Genomic DNA, 15,086 nt, shown 5'->3' with positions numbered 1-15,086 from the left:
GAGCGGCCACCTCATCCGCTCCCAGGGAAACTTGGGAAGGGTCTTCCTGTCACTCTGAGTTGAGCAGTCTCGTCCTCACAGACAGGGTGGGGGAGGCTGGGCTACTGACCACTTCACAGCCCTCCTTGGGTCTTCACTGTGGTATGGCTTTCTTAGCACAGAAGGAGCTAGTTAAGAGGAACAGCATGTGGATGACCCACCTTCGGGGTATCTTGGTCTCTGCTCTGGTACCCGAATATGTGGCACCTGAGAGGGAATCGGCTGGCCATACTCCCCAACATGGCAGCTTCCAAAATGGCCTTTTGGGGAAAGAAGCAAAGATCTGAGGGGAAGGAGGCCAGTCCCTCCTGGGTTCTGTGCTGATGCTGAACCAAGACACAAAGGGGGTTACAGCCAAGCCCCTCCCTCCCCTAGCCTGCCTCTGGCTGTTAACCATAACCTAGCCCTCTCCCTTTCGCTCTGGGGAGATAATGCTTTGCTCTCTCCACTTAGGAAAGCCTTCCCCACAACACTGGGGTGGGGGGCAGGGGCTGCATCCTTGCTGGGAGATCCAGCACCGAGGAGATCCTGGGCACAGGGCTGCCTCCCAAGGAGCTGAGAAGGCCTGGCCCTCCAGTCCAGTGCCCATCCAGCCCAGGTACACAATGGACCCGAGGAATCCTGCCAGGGGAGAGGGGTGGAGGGGAGGCAGAGAGGGCAAATGGTGACTAGGGTTTTCTCTTATTTAAAAAAACCGGAAACAATATGTTAACATTAGTAAATACAGACAGTTGTGGAGGGGCAGGGTCCACTTTCTGGAGCAGGCAGTGGCTGGGCCAAGGGTCAAGGGTCAGATGAGGCCCGCAGCCTTCTCCTGCACATTGTACTCCTTGTTCTTCTTCACCCGCCAGCTGATGAACAAGAGCAGCAGCACACCCAGTGCCTTGTAGCCCACCTGCAGGCCCAGGTACCTGGGGGGCAGGAGGAGATGAACCAGTGAGGGGGTGCGGTGGCTCCGTGGCCCATGTCCCAGGGTCAGGGCCATCTGGAAGGGCAGCAGCCCAGGGAAGGATCCATTACCACCCGGGCAATGGGGGCATGCAGGGCCCTCACCTGTCTCGGAGAGCATCGTTGTCATAGTACGCACAGGCCCCACGCCTCCCTGAGCACTGCGAGCTCCACCGGATGCACGAGTGGTCGATGGTGAGGCCGTAGAGGGCTGGAGAGGGCAGCCAGGCTGGTGTCCACGGGAAGAGAGTTCAGAAAGCCCAGGTTACATAGAGCTGCAGGTGGAGGTGCCTGGCAGGGTGGGGGCAGGTCCTTGCCCCCAGTACCCCTGCATGGTTCCCATGAATGAGAGTGGCTCCGCCCCACCCCTGGGAACTGCAGTGCCTTTGCACAGTCAAACAGCTTTCTGGGAAGCCTGAATTTCTCTTTCCCTAGAGGCTTAGGAGAGAAAAGAGACCTGAGCCATCCTTTCAGGGCAGTGAGTCACAGAGGTCACCTAGCTGCCAACTCAGACCGACAACACAGTTCTCACACTGGATTGGCCCTCAAGTGGAGAGATGTTGACTTCCACAGTGTGGCAGGGGTCTCTGGAGGGCAATGACTCCTCATGTCCTGACAGGGCCTGGAGGTGGGTGGGTGCCCTCGTTCTAAGGAGGAGGAAGGTGGGCATGGCTAGCTCACACTCTCAGAACCAAGAGGGTCGGGGCTGGACTTCGAACCCTTGTTTCCTCGAAGCCCATGCTCTTCCAGGACACCAGGCTGCCTGCTGCCTTAGACAATGCCCCCGGAAGACCCCGGACACCCTGGCTGCTCAGAGTCTCTCCCCCAGCCCCTTGAACTTCCCCACAGTTGAATGGTGAAACCCGATCTAGCAGAGGCTCTAGAGGCCTTCCTGCTGTTAAGTATTCAGAATGACCCCTGTATTGTTAGCTACAGATCTAGGCAGTCACTGGACTAGGGAGGAATTTGTCCAGGATCCACACCCTGAAACACTGTGCTCAGAACAGGCTGGCCAACCCTGTGGAGGATCCTGAGAGAAGCTGCTTCAGGAGGAATGAAAGAGGAGATCTGCCTGTGGCTCCACCCATAAGTGGGAACGTTTGAGAACCAGCTTCTCTACTCAGACCCTGCTCACTTCAGAGTCTCCGGCTAAGCAGGGCATGGAAACTGGCCATGGGGATTGTCCACCAACATAGTAAATAATAGTAGTAAACTAATAGTAATAATATAATATAATAAAATAATAGTAATAAAGTAATAGTAATAAAAAATTCCTACGTAGTAAACGAAGTTCCAGAAACATTACTGGCCAAGTCCTGGTGGGTAATTTTAAACTTGCTGGGTTTTATCCATGGGAAATCCTGCCTTCTACCCCAGAGTGTGATTGCGTTCTTGGGTGATGAATGGAAGGCCTCCAGCCTGGATTTTCTAACTGTGATCCCGTATCGAGTTGTCTGAGCTCAAGGGACAAAAAAAGGTGGCAGGTGCCATGAGTGGTGGGACAGTGGTTGTTTCCCAGGTGGCTGGGAGAAGCTTTTCAGGGCCCATCCGGGCCACTGGCTGCGCTGGGTGCAACGCGGGGCTTCCTTCCCAGCACAGGTCTCAGAGCGAGTTACACATGAGTGCTGTTTGGTAAGAAGGAGCCGTGATGATGGCCATACCTCAGCCACCAGGACATGGCAGAGCCCTCTGCCCTGTGTCCTCCATGCTGGTAATACAGGCCCGAGCAACAGGTTCTGAAGTGGTGGTGCTGGCATGAGGGCAGCCAGGAACCAGAGGCTGAGAAATCCCGTGGAAAAGACTAGTTTAATCATCATCTGTATGCCCCACCCAACCTCCGTGGGAGATGGCCCTGCAAAGGTTCTGGCTCAGCAGGCCCCAGGAGGGACATCACCAACACAGCCCAGAACCATCAGGGAAGCTGCTGGAGGGCCAAGTGCAGCCTGGCTCCCAGATAAGGCATGGCTGGCTCTGCAGGGAGGGATTTCAGCACTGGAGGCCAGCCAGGACCCTCTAACAGTGACTGAAGTCCTTCCCAGGCGGCTGCCATGCTCCCTGCTGCTGTGTGCACCCGCCGGATCCTGAATCAATACTCTGTTCCATGTAGTCCCTTTACTTGGCTTACCAGGCCCTGCAAGGGTCTGCATGCCATGGCCTGGATGGGCTGCGAAGGCATGGTCCAGCCTGAGCCTCTGAGAGAGGGTGGGCGAGGGGCACACATGAGCCACCCCCCCAGCCACGCCACCAGGGAGAGGGCCAGGTGTTCCCAGCTCCCCCAGGCAGGGCTCTGTTTCACCGTGGTCTCTGGGCTGCTTGAGTGTAGGCTGGGTTTGCCGGCAGAGGGCCCCACACTGGGAAACACTTGCTGAATAGAGGCAGGAGGAGTGAGTTCTGTAAAGTGGGAGGGAAGCCAGGGCCGGGCTCAACTGCTGTTCTGGCTGGGACAGGAATGCAGAGGTTTGTTCCTACAGCCAGTTCTTGGAAAAAGATGAAAAAAAATACCTGCGTTCAATTCTTTATTAGGTATCCTCAGCTGTGTCCACTTTTCATTTTTCTTACATAGTTTTGCTTGGAATTAATGCCATAGATGGAATCTTTCCTAACCTCAAGTAACAGGGAAACCGCCCATATAGGGTCTTGGCCTTTGCTGACGTGTTGATGATGCACTGCCTCTCCTTACAGCAGAGATGAGACAGGGTTTCCCCCACGCCTGCCCCTGGCAGCCCTGCCCTCCCATGCCCTGGAGCCCCTCCTCAGGAAGGAAGGGGGCATCTCAGACACTTACCCAGCAGGCGCATCAGCAAGAACTGTACCCCGATGGCAAATGACTTTTCGTCCTGGTTCACCACACTGAAAAGGAAAATAGGGAGAGTCAGGAGCCAGAGGACTCCGGGATGTGCCTTGGCTCAGTCAGGGGCAGCCTGCCACAGAGCCAGCCAGAACCTCCCCTCAAATGGCCAGACAGCCACCTGGCTGGCTGGGTTCACCCCGGCCGAGTGCTCCTGTTGTCGGAATTGGTGGTTCTCAAAGCGTGGTTGCTGTGCCAGTAGCATGAGCCCCCTGGGAACTCATTAGGAATGCAGATTCTCGGGCCCTACCTTAGACCTAAGAATCATGTCCCCTGGGGTGGTGCCCAGCCATCTGTGCTTTAGGAAGCCCTTCAGGAGATTCTGTTGCACAATCAAATTTGAGAGCCTCTGGTCTTGTGGTTTTTAGGGTTGCCCCTGCCCCCTTCAAGAGGCAGAGGGCAGAAGAGGCTGGGAATGGAGAGAAGGATGGGAAAGGGTGTGTTCACAGCAGCAGGTCTGAACAACTCCTGTGAAGTGTGAATAGCAATAAAGACAGCCCTGATGAAAGTGTAATTAAGGCTCCTGGGCCCTAGGCTTCTGTGTGCAACTGAAAAAATCCTTTACCTAGGGCCAGCTTTGTGGGCGTGTGGCCTGTGCTGCCTCCCAGGGCCCTGTCCTCAGAAAGGCCCCAGGCTGGATTTAATGTTCTGCTGTGGCTGTATTGAAATTCTTAATAATTTTGGAACCAGGAGCCTCTCATTTTCAATTTGCACTGGGTCCTGCAAACGAAAGACCTGGTCTTGTCCCTACCCTTCTTCCCTCAAGAGAGGACAAGTGTTCAGCTGAGGAAGGAGATTCAAAGAGAGACAGGGAAGCTATCTGGCGGTGCTATTGCCAGGCCCTGCCATCCCAGCTGGGCGGGGGGCAGAGAGGGAAACCCCATCCACAAGGTGGGGAGCCAGGAGGTGGCCTGCAGAGGCACCAGGCTTCTCGTGCTCTGAACACCCACACTCCTGGGGGGTGGGTGCCATGGGGGAAGGGCTTTTGGGGCGGAAGAGACATCAAGGAAGGGAACTCAGAAGTAATATCCAGGTCTCTGCACACATTTTGTTCCGGCCCCACACTCCTGCTAGCAACATGGAAAAAGGCCCTCTTCCAGGTCCTCTGAAGGATGGCTGAGTGAAACAAATACTCATGGGCTTGAGGCACCCATTTGGGAGCCCCCACCTGTGAAAGGTGCCTCAAATCTCCATCTAGTAGATACTCCCTTTATGCCCACAGTTTCCTCCAGTGGCCCGAGTTCATAATAGTCCTGGTCATTGTCCCTGAGCAGACTCCCCTAGATTCTGGACTGAACGTGGCTTGGGTACCCCAGTTTGGCTTCTGATGAACGGCTTGAGCCCCTTACGGTGCTTGCCCTCATCGGCTGTGAACTAACTCTGGCATTTGGCCCGCTGTCTCCTTCCAAATTTCTCCCAGCTTGTATTTCCACACCTGATTAGGGGCCAGGGTACAAATAACACTTGGGTTACCTACAAGGTCCTCTTTAAGCCTCACCTTCTTCACACTAAATAGCATCCATTCTCTCATCTTTCCCAGTGGGATCTATCTTTAAACCATTTTGGGATCCTGGGGCCTCTTCCATTTCGCTCCAGCCCCTGATCAGACTTAGAAGAGAGAGGTTTTCTAGGAAAGCCCAACCTGTGGTTGAAAGGATGCTCTTCCTCCACAGCTTCCCTAGCCCTGGGGCTTGATGGAGCCCTCTGGGAGGCTGACTGACAGGGACTGCCCCTTACCTGCTGCTCAGGAATTTCCCTGTGAGATGTCCTTATCCTGTTACCTCTCCTCGTCATAGCCACCCATGATATTTCTTGGGGTTACAGGGTCCATCATGGCCCATCTGGCCCAGGTGTAAGAAGTAACCCCACTCAAGGTCTTGGATGAAAGCACTGGCGCTTGGAATGCACAGGGTGGGGAGGGACAGAAAGAGGGTGCTGATGGTGTCGGGAAGGGCAACATGCTGGGGCTCTGAGCAGCCCCACCCGTTCCCGTGGAATGTGCTAAGAACACAAAATTCTGACTACTATTTTCCTGGGCCACTTCTCAGGCTTGTGGTTGCAGTAAGCCACCTAGAGGCATGGGGTAAAACCTTATGCTAGACCAAGAGCAGGCTTGGTCTACGTAGGTGGTGGCTTTCCCAAGCTCAGTGTTCCTTACCATGACAGGAGCTCACTGTGTGGGAAGCATACACCTGGGTCCTCCAGGTCACCCCGTGGGATGTGGGGCACAAGGATGAATGATGCGAGGTTCCTGCCCTTTGCATGTACCTGTGAGTAATAGACCTTTGTCTTGGAACCACGAGTCTCCTATCTCCTGCCTGCATTCTTGAAATAGTAACAAGAAGAGGAGCTTGGTAGTTTGCAAGCTAACTTGTCAACAGGGTAAAATCCCAGGCCCTGACAGATGGCTGCTTCTGTTCTTCACCTCCTAGCCTTTTGGGAAAAATAGGCCATTGGCACCTAGCTAGCTGTTAATAATTCTTAGAATTTGGTTAACAGTGATAATTAACCAATACATAGAGTACCTTATATTTATCAGATAATCCTGACACCAGTCCCTTGTGGTCAATATCACGAACCTCTTTTCATAAATGAGGAAACTGAGACTCAGTGAGGTCAGCAACATCCCAGGACTTCCAACCAGTGCACGGCTGAGCTGGGTCTTTGACCCTAGCACTAGACATCCAGGTCCTGTGTTTTTCCCTCTCTGCTCTCAAGGAGGGTGAGGACAGAAAAAAGGCAGGCAAGGGTGGGTTAGGTGAACTTGGTTGAATTGTTGTTTTCTCTTTGGCAGAGGGTGAGGTGAAGGAAGGGTCAATTCCCTCTCAAAAGCTCAGAGGCATTCCACCGCCACCGTAATGGGACACCTCTGCTCTCCCCTCCCACCTTGGCCAGCCTCTCCCTTCTGACCTGAGAACTTGGTCCTGGCTCCTAGCACACTGGGCTTTTCTTATTTTCATCCTTTCTCAAAGCCCTCATTCTGTCTCTGGAACTTTCCACATTTTGTTGTTGTTGTTGTTTCATCTTGATTTTGTGCATCTACCTGAATTCTCTTCCTTCCTCTTAGTTCTTTCAGGATTTAAACATAAGTGAATCTTCAGGTATGTCCACAGTATGGAGCCAGGCAGCCTGGCTTCCTCGAGGCCCAGCCCTTTGTGGCTCTGCCCTCCTGGGGATGGGGTCTCTGTTGGTGTCAGGAAAGGAGGAGAGACAGAATCCGGCAGGCAGGGCAGGCAGCGCGGGGGAAGGAGAGGCGCACTCACCGCAGAACCATCATGTAGAGTGGGTTGTGAGAGATGCAGGCTATGAGGGCCACGAAGGAGATGAGGAAGATGACTGGGAGCAGGAAGTGGGCACAGGGGATGGGGCACGATCCCGTCTTGGCTGAAGCAGACGCCCCGGTCACACAGCTGCAGTTCAGATACGTCTTGGAAAGGAGAGGGAGGGGGAGATCTGCAGTCATCATTGCATAGCCACACACTTCAAAGGCCGGCAGAGAGTCCCCTGGGTCTGGGGAGTTGGGCGATGATGCATGTGGAGGCCGGAGAGCAGACCTGGTGAGGTTTCTGAGGTGCCCCACGGATGCCACCTCTGACCGCTGTTTGGGCCATCAAAACCGTCTTCACGGAAACAGGTCATGGAGCATGGGCGGGGCCCCTCCCCAGTTCCACCCTTCCAAGGACAGGCAGGATCCCATGGCCAGGCAGGGCCTACCCAGCAGGGGACTGGGGTGGGGAGGGGAGGGCTCTCTCCTGCTGCCCTGTGCCCAGCCACTATGGTTTTATGGGTGCTTGTTTTTGCTGTCTGTGTGCTTCTTACAGGGAAAGCAAGAACGTACAAATAGGAGACATCAGTGGGAACCCAGCACAATCCACTAAGCTCTCCATCAGTCAGGCCTTTGCCAGAGTTTCCTGCCTGAGAGGAGTTCCTGGCCATGAAGAACGCTAGGGAAAGAGTCCCTGGCTCTGGTCTGTTCATATGGTTCATAGGGTTCAGCACTCTTATACAACTGGCTTTGGGGGCCACTGCCCATGTCAGGTGGTGTTTGCCTTTCTTCTCACAGCATCTGTTGGACTAGCCTGTGACCGCTTCAATGTCCCAGCAGTTACAAGGCTAGGACTGGAATTAACCAGCTAGTAGGCTTCCTTCCGGCAGACGGCAGAAACTATGCACCCTCTTTATTTTGGCTGCTGGGAAGCTCAGAAATAAGTCATATACAATACAGTTGTTATTTCTCTCAGTCTGCGTTTTTTTAACATATGTTTTTTCTGTTTATAATCTACTGTCTTTTCTTGAGAATGGATTTGTGCTGTTTTTGGAAACCTGTCAAGATAACTTCTGGAAGTAGATGAGTCAGACGTAAATAAATAAAAATAAGAAAACCACAGAAGCCACCACAGACTCCTCTGACTAGAAGACAATGGAGAGACCATCTTGTTTGCCCTCTTTGTCCTCCCTCTGCCCATGAAAGTGGCTGTGAGAACAGTCCTGCCCAGTCCTCTTGGAGGAGGATGCTAAAGTGGCGGCCAGCCTTGTCCATGGCCTCCACACGGGCTTAAGGGAATGAGGCACGTTCTTCTCCTTAGGGCATTTCTAGCAGAACTGCACAGACTTCTCACTGCTCTCAGGAAAAGGCACATCTAGCTCCTAGGCCCAGCCTGCCCAGCCTTGGCCTGGGTGTGGCATGGCTCTCAGCGCCAACCCTGGTCTTCTCAGCTTTCTCCTGTGCCCGGCTCTCTCATGTCCTTGCGCCCTGCACTTGCCATTCCTTTACCTGGAAGGCTTCACTTCCAGGCCTTCCTAGGGTTTTCTTCTTCAGGTTGTTCAGTTCTAATGTGTCACCTCCTAAGGGAGGCCTCCAGCAACTAGAGAGGCTAGTCATTTAGTCTCTCTGCAGCATGGGTTACATTCTAAGATTACCTTGTACATTTATTTGCTAGAATGAAAACTCAATGAGAGTGGGGACCTTGTCTGATGGGTTCACCACTGAGACCTCACACCTGTGGCTGTGCTGGCTGGTCACTAAGTATTTGTTGAATAACTGAATATGTGTCTCGGCTTGATTTGCTTCTGGCTGACCCTAGAAGCCAGGAGCCTTAGCCCTTGGAGGGCTGGTAGAACCTCACCTTGTGGACCCAGTGAAAGTGGGCTGCACAAGTCAAGTCTGGTGGCCAGGAGTTCCATGACCTTGAACAGATGTGCCCCAGACTGAGGCAGGGTCCTGGGTTCTAGTCTCACATCTGCCCCCAAGTAGCTGCATGACCTCAGACCAGTTGTAAGGCTATATACACGTCAGGGCTGAGAGGTTCGACCAAATGCCCTAGATCGCGCTTCCAGGTTCTGATCATAGAAGACCCCCTGCTCTCAATTCCTCTGGGCCTGTTCTTGTGGCTTCCCACACAGCCAGGATGCAGGATCTGTCAGGATGAGACTCAAAGGCGTCAGCTGAAGGAGTGCTTTGGCTCATTTCTGCTCTGAGCATTGTTGGGCCTCAGGAATGTGAATTTTTTTGAACATTGGCCAATCTTTAATTGACTTTGGGCTGTAGGCATCTGGTCATGACCTTAGGGAAGGGGAGGTGGAGAGAGGGCGGGTGTGGCGCAGAGGCCACGAGGCTGGGAACGAGTGTGGCTTGGGTGGCATTCTGCCCATCCTGGTGCCAAGGAGCAGTCTGCGAGGGCCTGCGCTGAGCACAGAGACCCCCGTGGGGCCTCTCCTGCCCTTACCAGATGCTTGGAGGTCACGGAGCTGATGTTGATGCCAGTGCAGCCGGCGTGGCACGGTGAGAGGTACTCAACTCCGTTGTCTCCGCACACTGGGTGGAAGACGGAATCTGGGCACGAGCAGTGCCTGTAGCAGGAGGGAAACTGCAGATGTATAGAACTTGATGTCCTGCCAGCAAAACAGGAAATGGGGAATCAAACAAAGCAAGACCAAAAGAAAAACCTCCCCACGCCAGCCCAGTGTGAGTTCCCCGCCTGGTTAGTGTGCCTGGGTGTCTCTGTTTATCTCGGGCCAGCGCCACCCTGGGATCTGGATTATGCCTATTGGAGCCAATGGTGACTTGACGGCTTGGTCAGTGCTCACGGCATCACCGACTGCTGCCAGGAGGACGTGGTCAGCAAACCCCACACTGCAGAGGGGCATTAAGACAACCAACCAACCAACCAACCAACCAGGACTCCAGTGAAAGAGATGGCAGATGCTACATCAAAGTCACAGGCAATACTTCCCTTCACGCCTCCTCCACCCGGGCTTGGGGTGAGGGAAGACTGGGGCCCCTGGTCCCTGCATTCCCCCTGCACTGTAATCCAGGGGCTTTCACCGGCTGATCTCACCATTCCCACCATTCTTCCTCATCTGACATTCATGATTGTTCTCGGGGTGGGGGGGTTGGGATAGGCTGACAAATCACAGATCAGGGCCCTGCTGAAAGAATTACACTGCTGATGGTTAACATTAATGGGGTATCTCTTATGTGCCAGGCACGGTGCCCAAGAGTTTTCATGCTGCCATCATGGCAATTCGACAATTAATCATATTCCTTTCGTGATGAGAACACTGAAGATTAGAAAAGTAACTTTCACCAGCTACAAAGCACTGTGGTAGAACTCACCCCAGTCTGAGGACAAAGCCCTGTGCTAAAAACTCCCCACAGGGTTGGGGGCGTGCCTAGGTGGCTCAGTCAGTTAGGCATCTGACTCAGGTCATGATCTCAGGGTCTTGGGATCCAGCCCTCAGTTGGGCTCTGCGCTCAGCAAAGAGATTCCTTCTTCATCTCCTTCCCCCTTCCCCCTGCGTGCTCTCCCTCAAATAAATAAATGAAATCTTTAAAAAAATTTTTTTTCATCTTTAAAAAAGACTTCATTTATTTATTTGAGAGAGAGAGCAGAAGCAGGGGGAGGGGTGAAGGGAGAAGCAGGCTTCCCACTGAGCAGGGAGACCAATGCGGGGCTCGATCCCAGGACCCTGGGATCATGGCCTGAGCTGAAGGCAGAGGCTTCACTGGCTGAGCCACCCAGGCGCCCCTAAATAAATAAATCTTTGAAAAAATAAAAAGGCTCCTAGTGAGAACCACCTGAAGGCTCAAAGTCTTCTCAGCTTCTCTCAATCCATAGTCAGCTTGCAGAACAATACAAACCGGGTGGGGGTTTGCCCCGAGCAATCCTCCCTTCCCTCATACCCCTCCTCTCCTTCACCCACCAAAGACAAAAGAGGGTATCTCAAAGAAAAAGAGAAAACACGAGCGCTGAAAGGTAGTTTCTCCAAGTGTTGCAATCTCATTAGGCAAGACCTAAAAGAAGAGGTGGTTGGAAGGGGCACCCAGGAGAAAGTACACGCTCCTTGCTCAGCACCCTCCCCTCACGGGCCCCTAAAGCTCTTGCTGAACATGAAGCCAGACTTCAAACTTGGAGCCAGGTTGCTTTATGCCATCTGACAGGTATACTTTACCTGCCCTCTTCCTCACCTGCCCTAATCTTTGGTTTCTGCCATTGCTTTCATTGTTCTTTCCCAGATCTTTTCAAGTCCCCTTCTCTCATCTTTCTTCAGCAGCTCAAGAAGACTTTGTAATTGTAGCCGGCACAGAGCGGATGCTAAACATAGCTTATTTCCTGGTTCCTGAGGCTTGTGGCCCTACAGATTCACCCTGAAACCAAACTAATTAGTTTTTGGTGCTCCTTAAAAAAACAGAGCCCTGATCCCAATGGCTGGTGGCCCACTAGAACCCTCTCATTTCTTCCTATAACTGAGCATATGATTCAAGACCTCATTTTCTACGTTGCCACATAAACGGTTAGATCAAAGAGTGAAAAGGAGAGCAGAGAGTGGAGGAAGCAGGAAGGAAGACAATGGCAGCCAGATCCAGGCTCTGGCCTCAGCAAAGGGGATCTTCTCACCTCTCATTCCCATTACCTGGGGGGATAGACACCCTCTACAGTGGGGGTGGAGCATCCCATGAAGAAGAGTGGGGCGCAGAGGACCATGGAGATGGTGATGATGGTGGCAGCCACTCGGGGAATGGTTTGCAGAGAGAAAACAAAACGTTTCATGAGGATTCCTCCAAACAGCATTCCCAGCGCTGCAGCAGGAAGGTTCACAGCACCTACAGAAAAAGAGAAGCTGTCTGGGTGCACAGGACTGGGAGTGGGGGCAGGACCACGACACTGGCTGAACTATGGACAAGGGGCATGGCTCCTTGAAGGAACATTTGATACATTCAATTGCAATGGTACTAGCTGACATTAAATGAGCGCTTACTATTTGCCAGGCACATCTAGCACATTGCCCTGCTTATGCAAAGAATAAAGAAACAAGTGAGTCCTTGCAGCCAGAGGGAGGTGGGTTGACGGTTCATTTATTAAGCACCTTTCATTACCTGGCCCCTCATTGCATTCTCACTGTGACCACATGGGTCACACGGTGGTGCCCTGTCTAATGTGCTAGCTGGGAACTGAAGGCTAAAGGGATGAGGTCACGGCCAAGGGCTTGACCACCTTGCCACATCCACATGGCCAGGCTCACCTGTAGACTGGGCTCAGTAGTTCACTTTGGTGCTTAGTAGGACCACATCAGTACTTCTCAACCTCAGCTGCACAAAACACCAGTGCTGGGCCCCACCCCAGAGGCTCTGCTTTCAGGGACTGAGCATGGAGCCTGGCCATCTGTATTTTTTTAAAGTTGTCCAGGGGATCCCAAAGTGCAGCCAGGGTGGAGAATCACTGGGCTGCATATTCCTTACCCAGGTGAACATATTCACTTCCTTGGTGAAGAAGGAAAAAAAAAAAAACGCAAGGCATTTTGCCTAACCTCAAATTCTAGCTTTTCTCTTTCCTCTGTTGCCCCTGATGATGTCAGGGCCTTTGGGAGGCTCTCAGACTTCCAGTCCCTCTGACGGGGCGGAAGGTAGACCCTAGCCTCCACCCATCCCTGCCTGGAATGATGGGGGCCCCAGAGATCTGCCAAGAACATTCTAGAACACTAACCAGGAAAAATGTCCTTAAAATTCTTTCCTCTGGCTCTTGTCTGTGTCCGGTCTGACCTCGCCCCTCCCTGGATGAGTGGAGGAGGGTCCAGCTGCTCCCAAAGGCAGGGCCCAGGCAGGGTCCCCCAGTTCCTGTAGCAGCCCCACCCTCCAGGACTCACCAATGAGGAAGTTGGCATAGGCCGCGGAGGCACCATACTGCTTCTCTAGGAACTTGTTGAGGAATGTGGAGAGGCCTGCGATGACCGAGGAGAAGGTGCACTGGGCCAGGACCACCAGCATGAAGAGTGGGTTCATCAGCAGCCTCAGGAAGATACGGGGGAAGCCTGCAAACAGACACTGTCAGGGCTGGGCCCTCATGGCAGTCATCACAGGGCTACCTTGGGACTAGTCACTGCCCTTCCTCCTCCTCTAGGCAGCCCTCCTGTCTTCCTCAGGGCAGATCTAAGGCACCGAGATGTTCAGTGGCCGGGGGCACGCAGCTGCCCAACTCCCACTCGACATGCTCACGGGCTAAGGAAAGTGAGGGTGTGCCTAGAAGATACCAGGCAAAGCCTGGCTAGAAATGGAGCTAATGCCAGGAAACTCCTCCCTACATGACAGCCACCTCTGTGTGAAAGGAGGGGAGAGAACACGGGGGCCGGGGCCGGGAGGTGGGGCCGACTCTGCTTACATCTGAGTCTCTTGGAACCTGCACAGAAGCAGACACCAGGACTCCTGGCAGAACCCCTCCTGAGAGATGGGACCACCTGCGCCTACTGCCACTTACCACACACCACATCACATGAGCTGGGGCACCCCCTGACCCTCAGCTCAAGCCAGCAGTCCCCCACCCCGCCCCAGGGCTTGGTGGGGTCCATTGGTTACGTTTAATGAAATCCATCAGGGAACTTCTTGGCTTGGCATCGTCCATCTTCCTTGCTTCATCCACTATGGCAGGAGACCTCTGTGGGCAGTGAGGCGGAGAATGTTAAGGCCCAGGTTCCCTGTAGTGACCCTTCCCTGTGCCCTTGCCCCTTCTGGTCTGGTCTCGCTGGCTCAGAGACAAGCAGCACTGAGCATCCCCAGGTGTGTGGGAGGGTGCGAAGAGAATGCTCTCTCCAAGCAAATGCCACCTGCATGTCCATGGGCCCTGTGCTATGGCTGCCGGCCGGGACACGTCCGTGCCAAAGCCTCCAGAGACTCATCTGGGCATGTTATTCATGTCTAACTTTCCCTTGCCTGATGCCAAAAGGTGTCCAATCAGATCTCACCCCTTGTCTGTCTGTCATGGCTACACCTCTTCCCCATCCTCAGATTCCAGGGGCCGTAGGCTTCTGGGATACACTGGTCTAGAAGGACCTCTGTTTCCAGCTCTTTCTTACTGTCTCCTCTATAGAGTCTCTGCTTCCTTCTGGGCCCAAAGCTGAGTCCTGCTCAAGGCTCCATCCTGGACCCTGGCCCACACTTTCTACCCATACCACCTCAGTGAGCTTGCCTATTTTTTGTGAACTCATCAGCAGCAGCTGTGAACCCCTACCCACGGTGTGCAAGGCTCCCGAGCTCTGACGCCATTAGAGTTCCCTGGGGGAACCCACCACCAGGCATGGGAGTCCCTGCGCACTGAGTGCTTACTCCACGCTGGGCGCCGCGCCCAGCCATCCACCCATACCAGCTATCCTCACAGCCTCCGCTGAGACAGGTGCTCTATCTCCAGTACGTTAGAGGAAACTTAGAAACAAGGGAACTTGCCCAAGATCACTTAGCATCTGGACCCAGACGCAGGTGTGCCTGAACCCCAAACCACCACGATGCACTGACAACCTCTGAAATTCTTCCCCAAGCCAAGCAGAGGCCCTCCCACCCCTGCCCCTCTTCCCGCTGCTCCGCCTAGATCTCACACACCTCACTGCCAAATGTTGAGCTCTGGCTCTGGCTCAAAACCTTGGTGCTAACTTCGGCCCCCTTCTCCTCCAATCTGCCCACTGCTGAGTCCTCGGCACTCTCTCCAAGAACATCGCCCTGCCCTTGCCTTGGCTGCCCGGCAACCCCCGCCCTGGTGCTCAGCCCCATCCCACATGTTTACTCGGGCCTCTTCAGATGGCCAGCCTTCCCTCCTTCCTGACTCCCCAACCTCAACCCAGCTGCCATGGTGTCGCATGGTCACCCAGTCACTGCAGCACCCCCGAACCTTATGGGATCATACCCTTTGCCTAACATCAAGGCCCCACTGAGACTTTTAGTCTCTATTTTCCGTTCTCATCCTTTTCTGACTTCCTTCCCAGCAGA

General features: G+C 53.7%; 1 protein-coding gene across 1 annotated transcript in view; it reads right to left on the bottom strand.

The window, feature by feature from the left end:
- Positions 1-244: 244 nt before the first annotated feature.
- Positions 245-15,086, bottom strand: part of SLCO2A1 (solute carrier organic anion transporter family member 2A1) — a 77,048-nt gene continuing 62,206 nt past the window's right edge. Inside the window, exons 7-14 of the mRNA XM_032869667.1 lie at positions 13,686-13,764; positions 12,980-13,144; positions 11,750-11,939; positions 9,562-9,727; positions 7,099-7,262; positions 3,773-3,837; positions 1,093-1,216; positions 245-950 (exon numbers count right to left, since the gene is read on the bottom strand). Of these exons, the coding sequence (XP_032725558.1) occupies positions 830-950; positions 1,093-1,216; positions 3,773-3,837; positions 7,099-7,262; positions 9,562-9,727; positions 11,750-11,939; positions 12,980-13,144; positions 13,686-13,764 (1,074 nt within the window). The 3' untranslated portion in view covers positions 245-829. The remainder of the gene's footprint in view (positions 951-1,092; positions 1,217-3,772; positions 3,838-7,098; positions 7,263-9,561; positions 9,728-11,749; positions 11,940-12,979; positions 13,145-13,685; positions 13,765-15,086) is intronic.

The sequence above is a fragment of the Lontra canadensis genome, unplaced genomic scaffold (assembly GCF_010015895.1).
Source record: "Lontra canadensis isolate GAN:19392208 unplaced genomic scaffold, GSC_riverotter_1.0 scaffold38, whole genome shotgun sequence".
NCBI lineage: Eukaryota > Metazoa > Chordata > Mammalia > Carnivora > Mustelidae > Lontra > Lontra canadensis.
The sequence above is the reverse complement of the archived record's forward strand: the minus strand, read 5'-3'. Positions and strand labels throughout refer to the sequence as shown.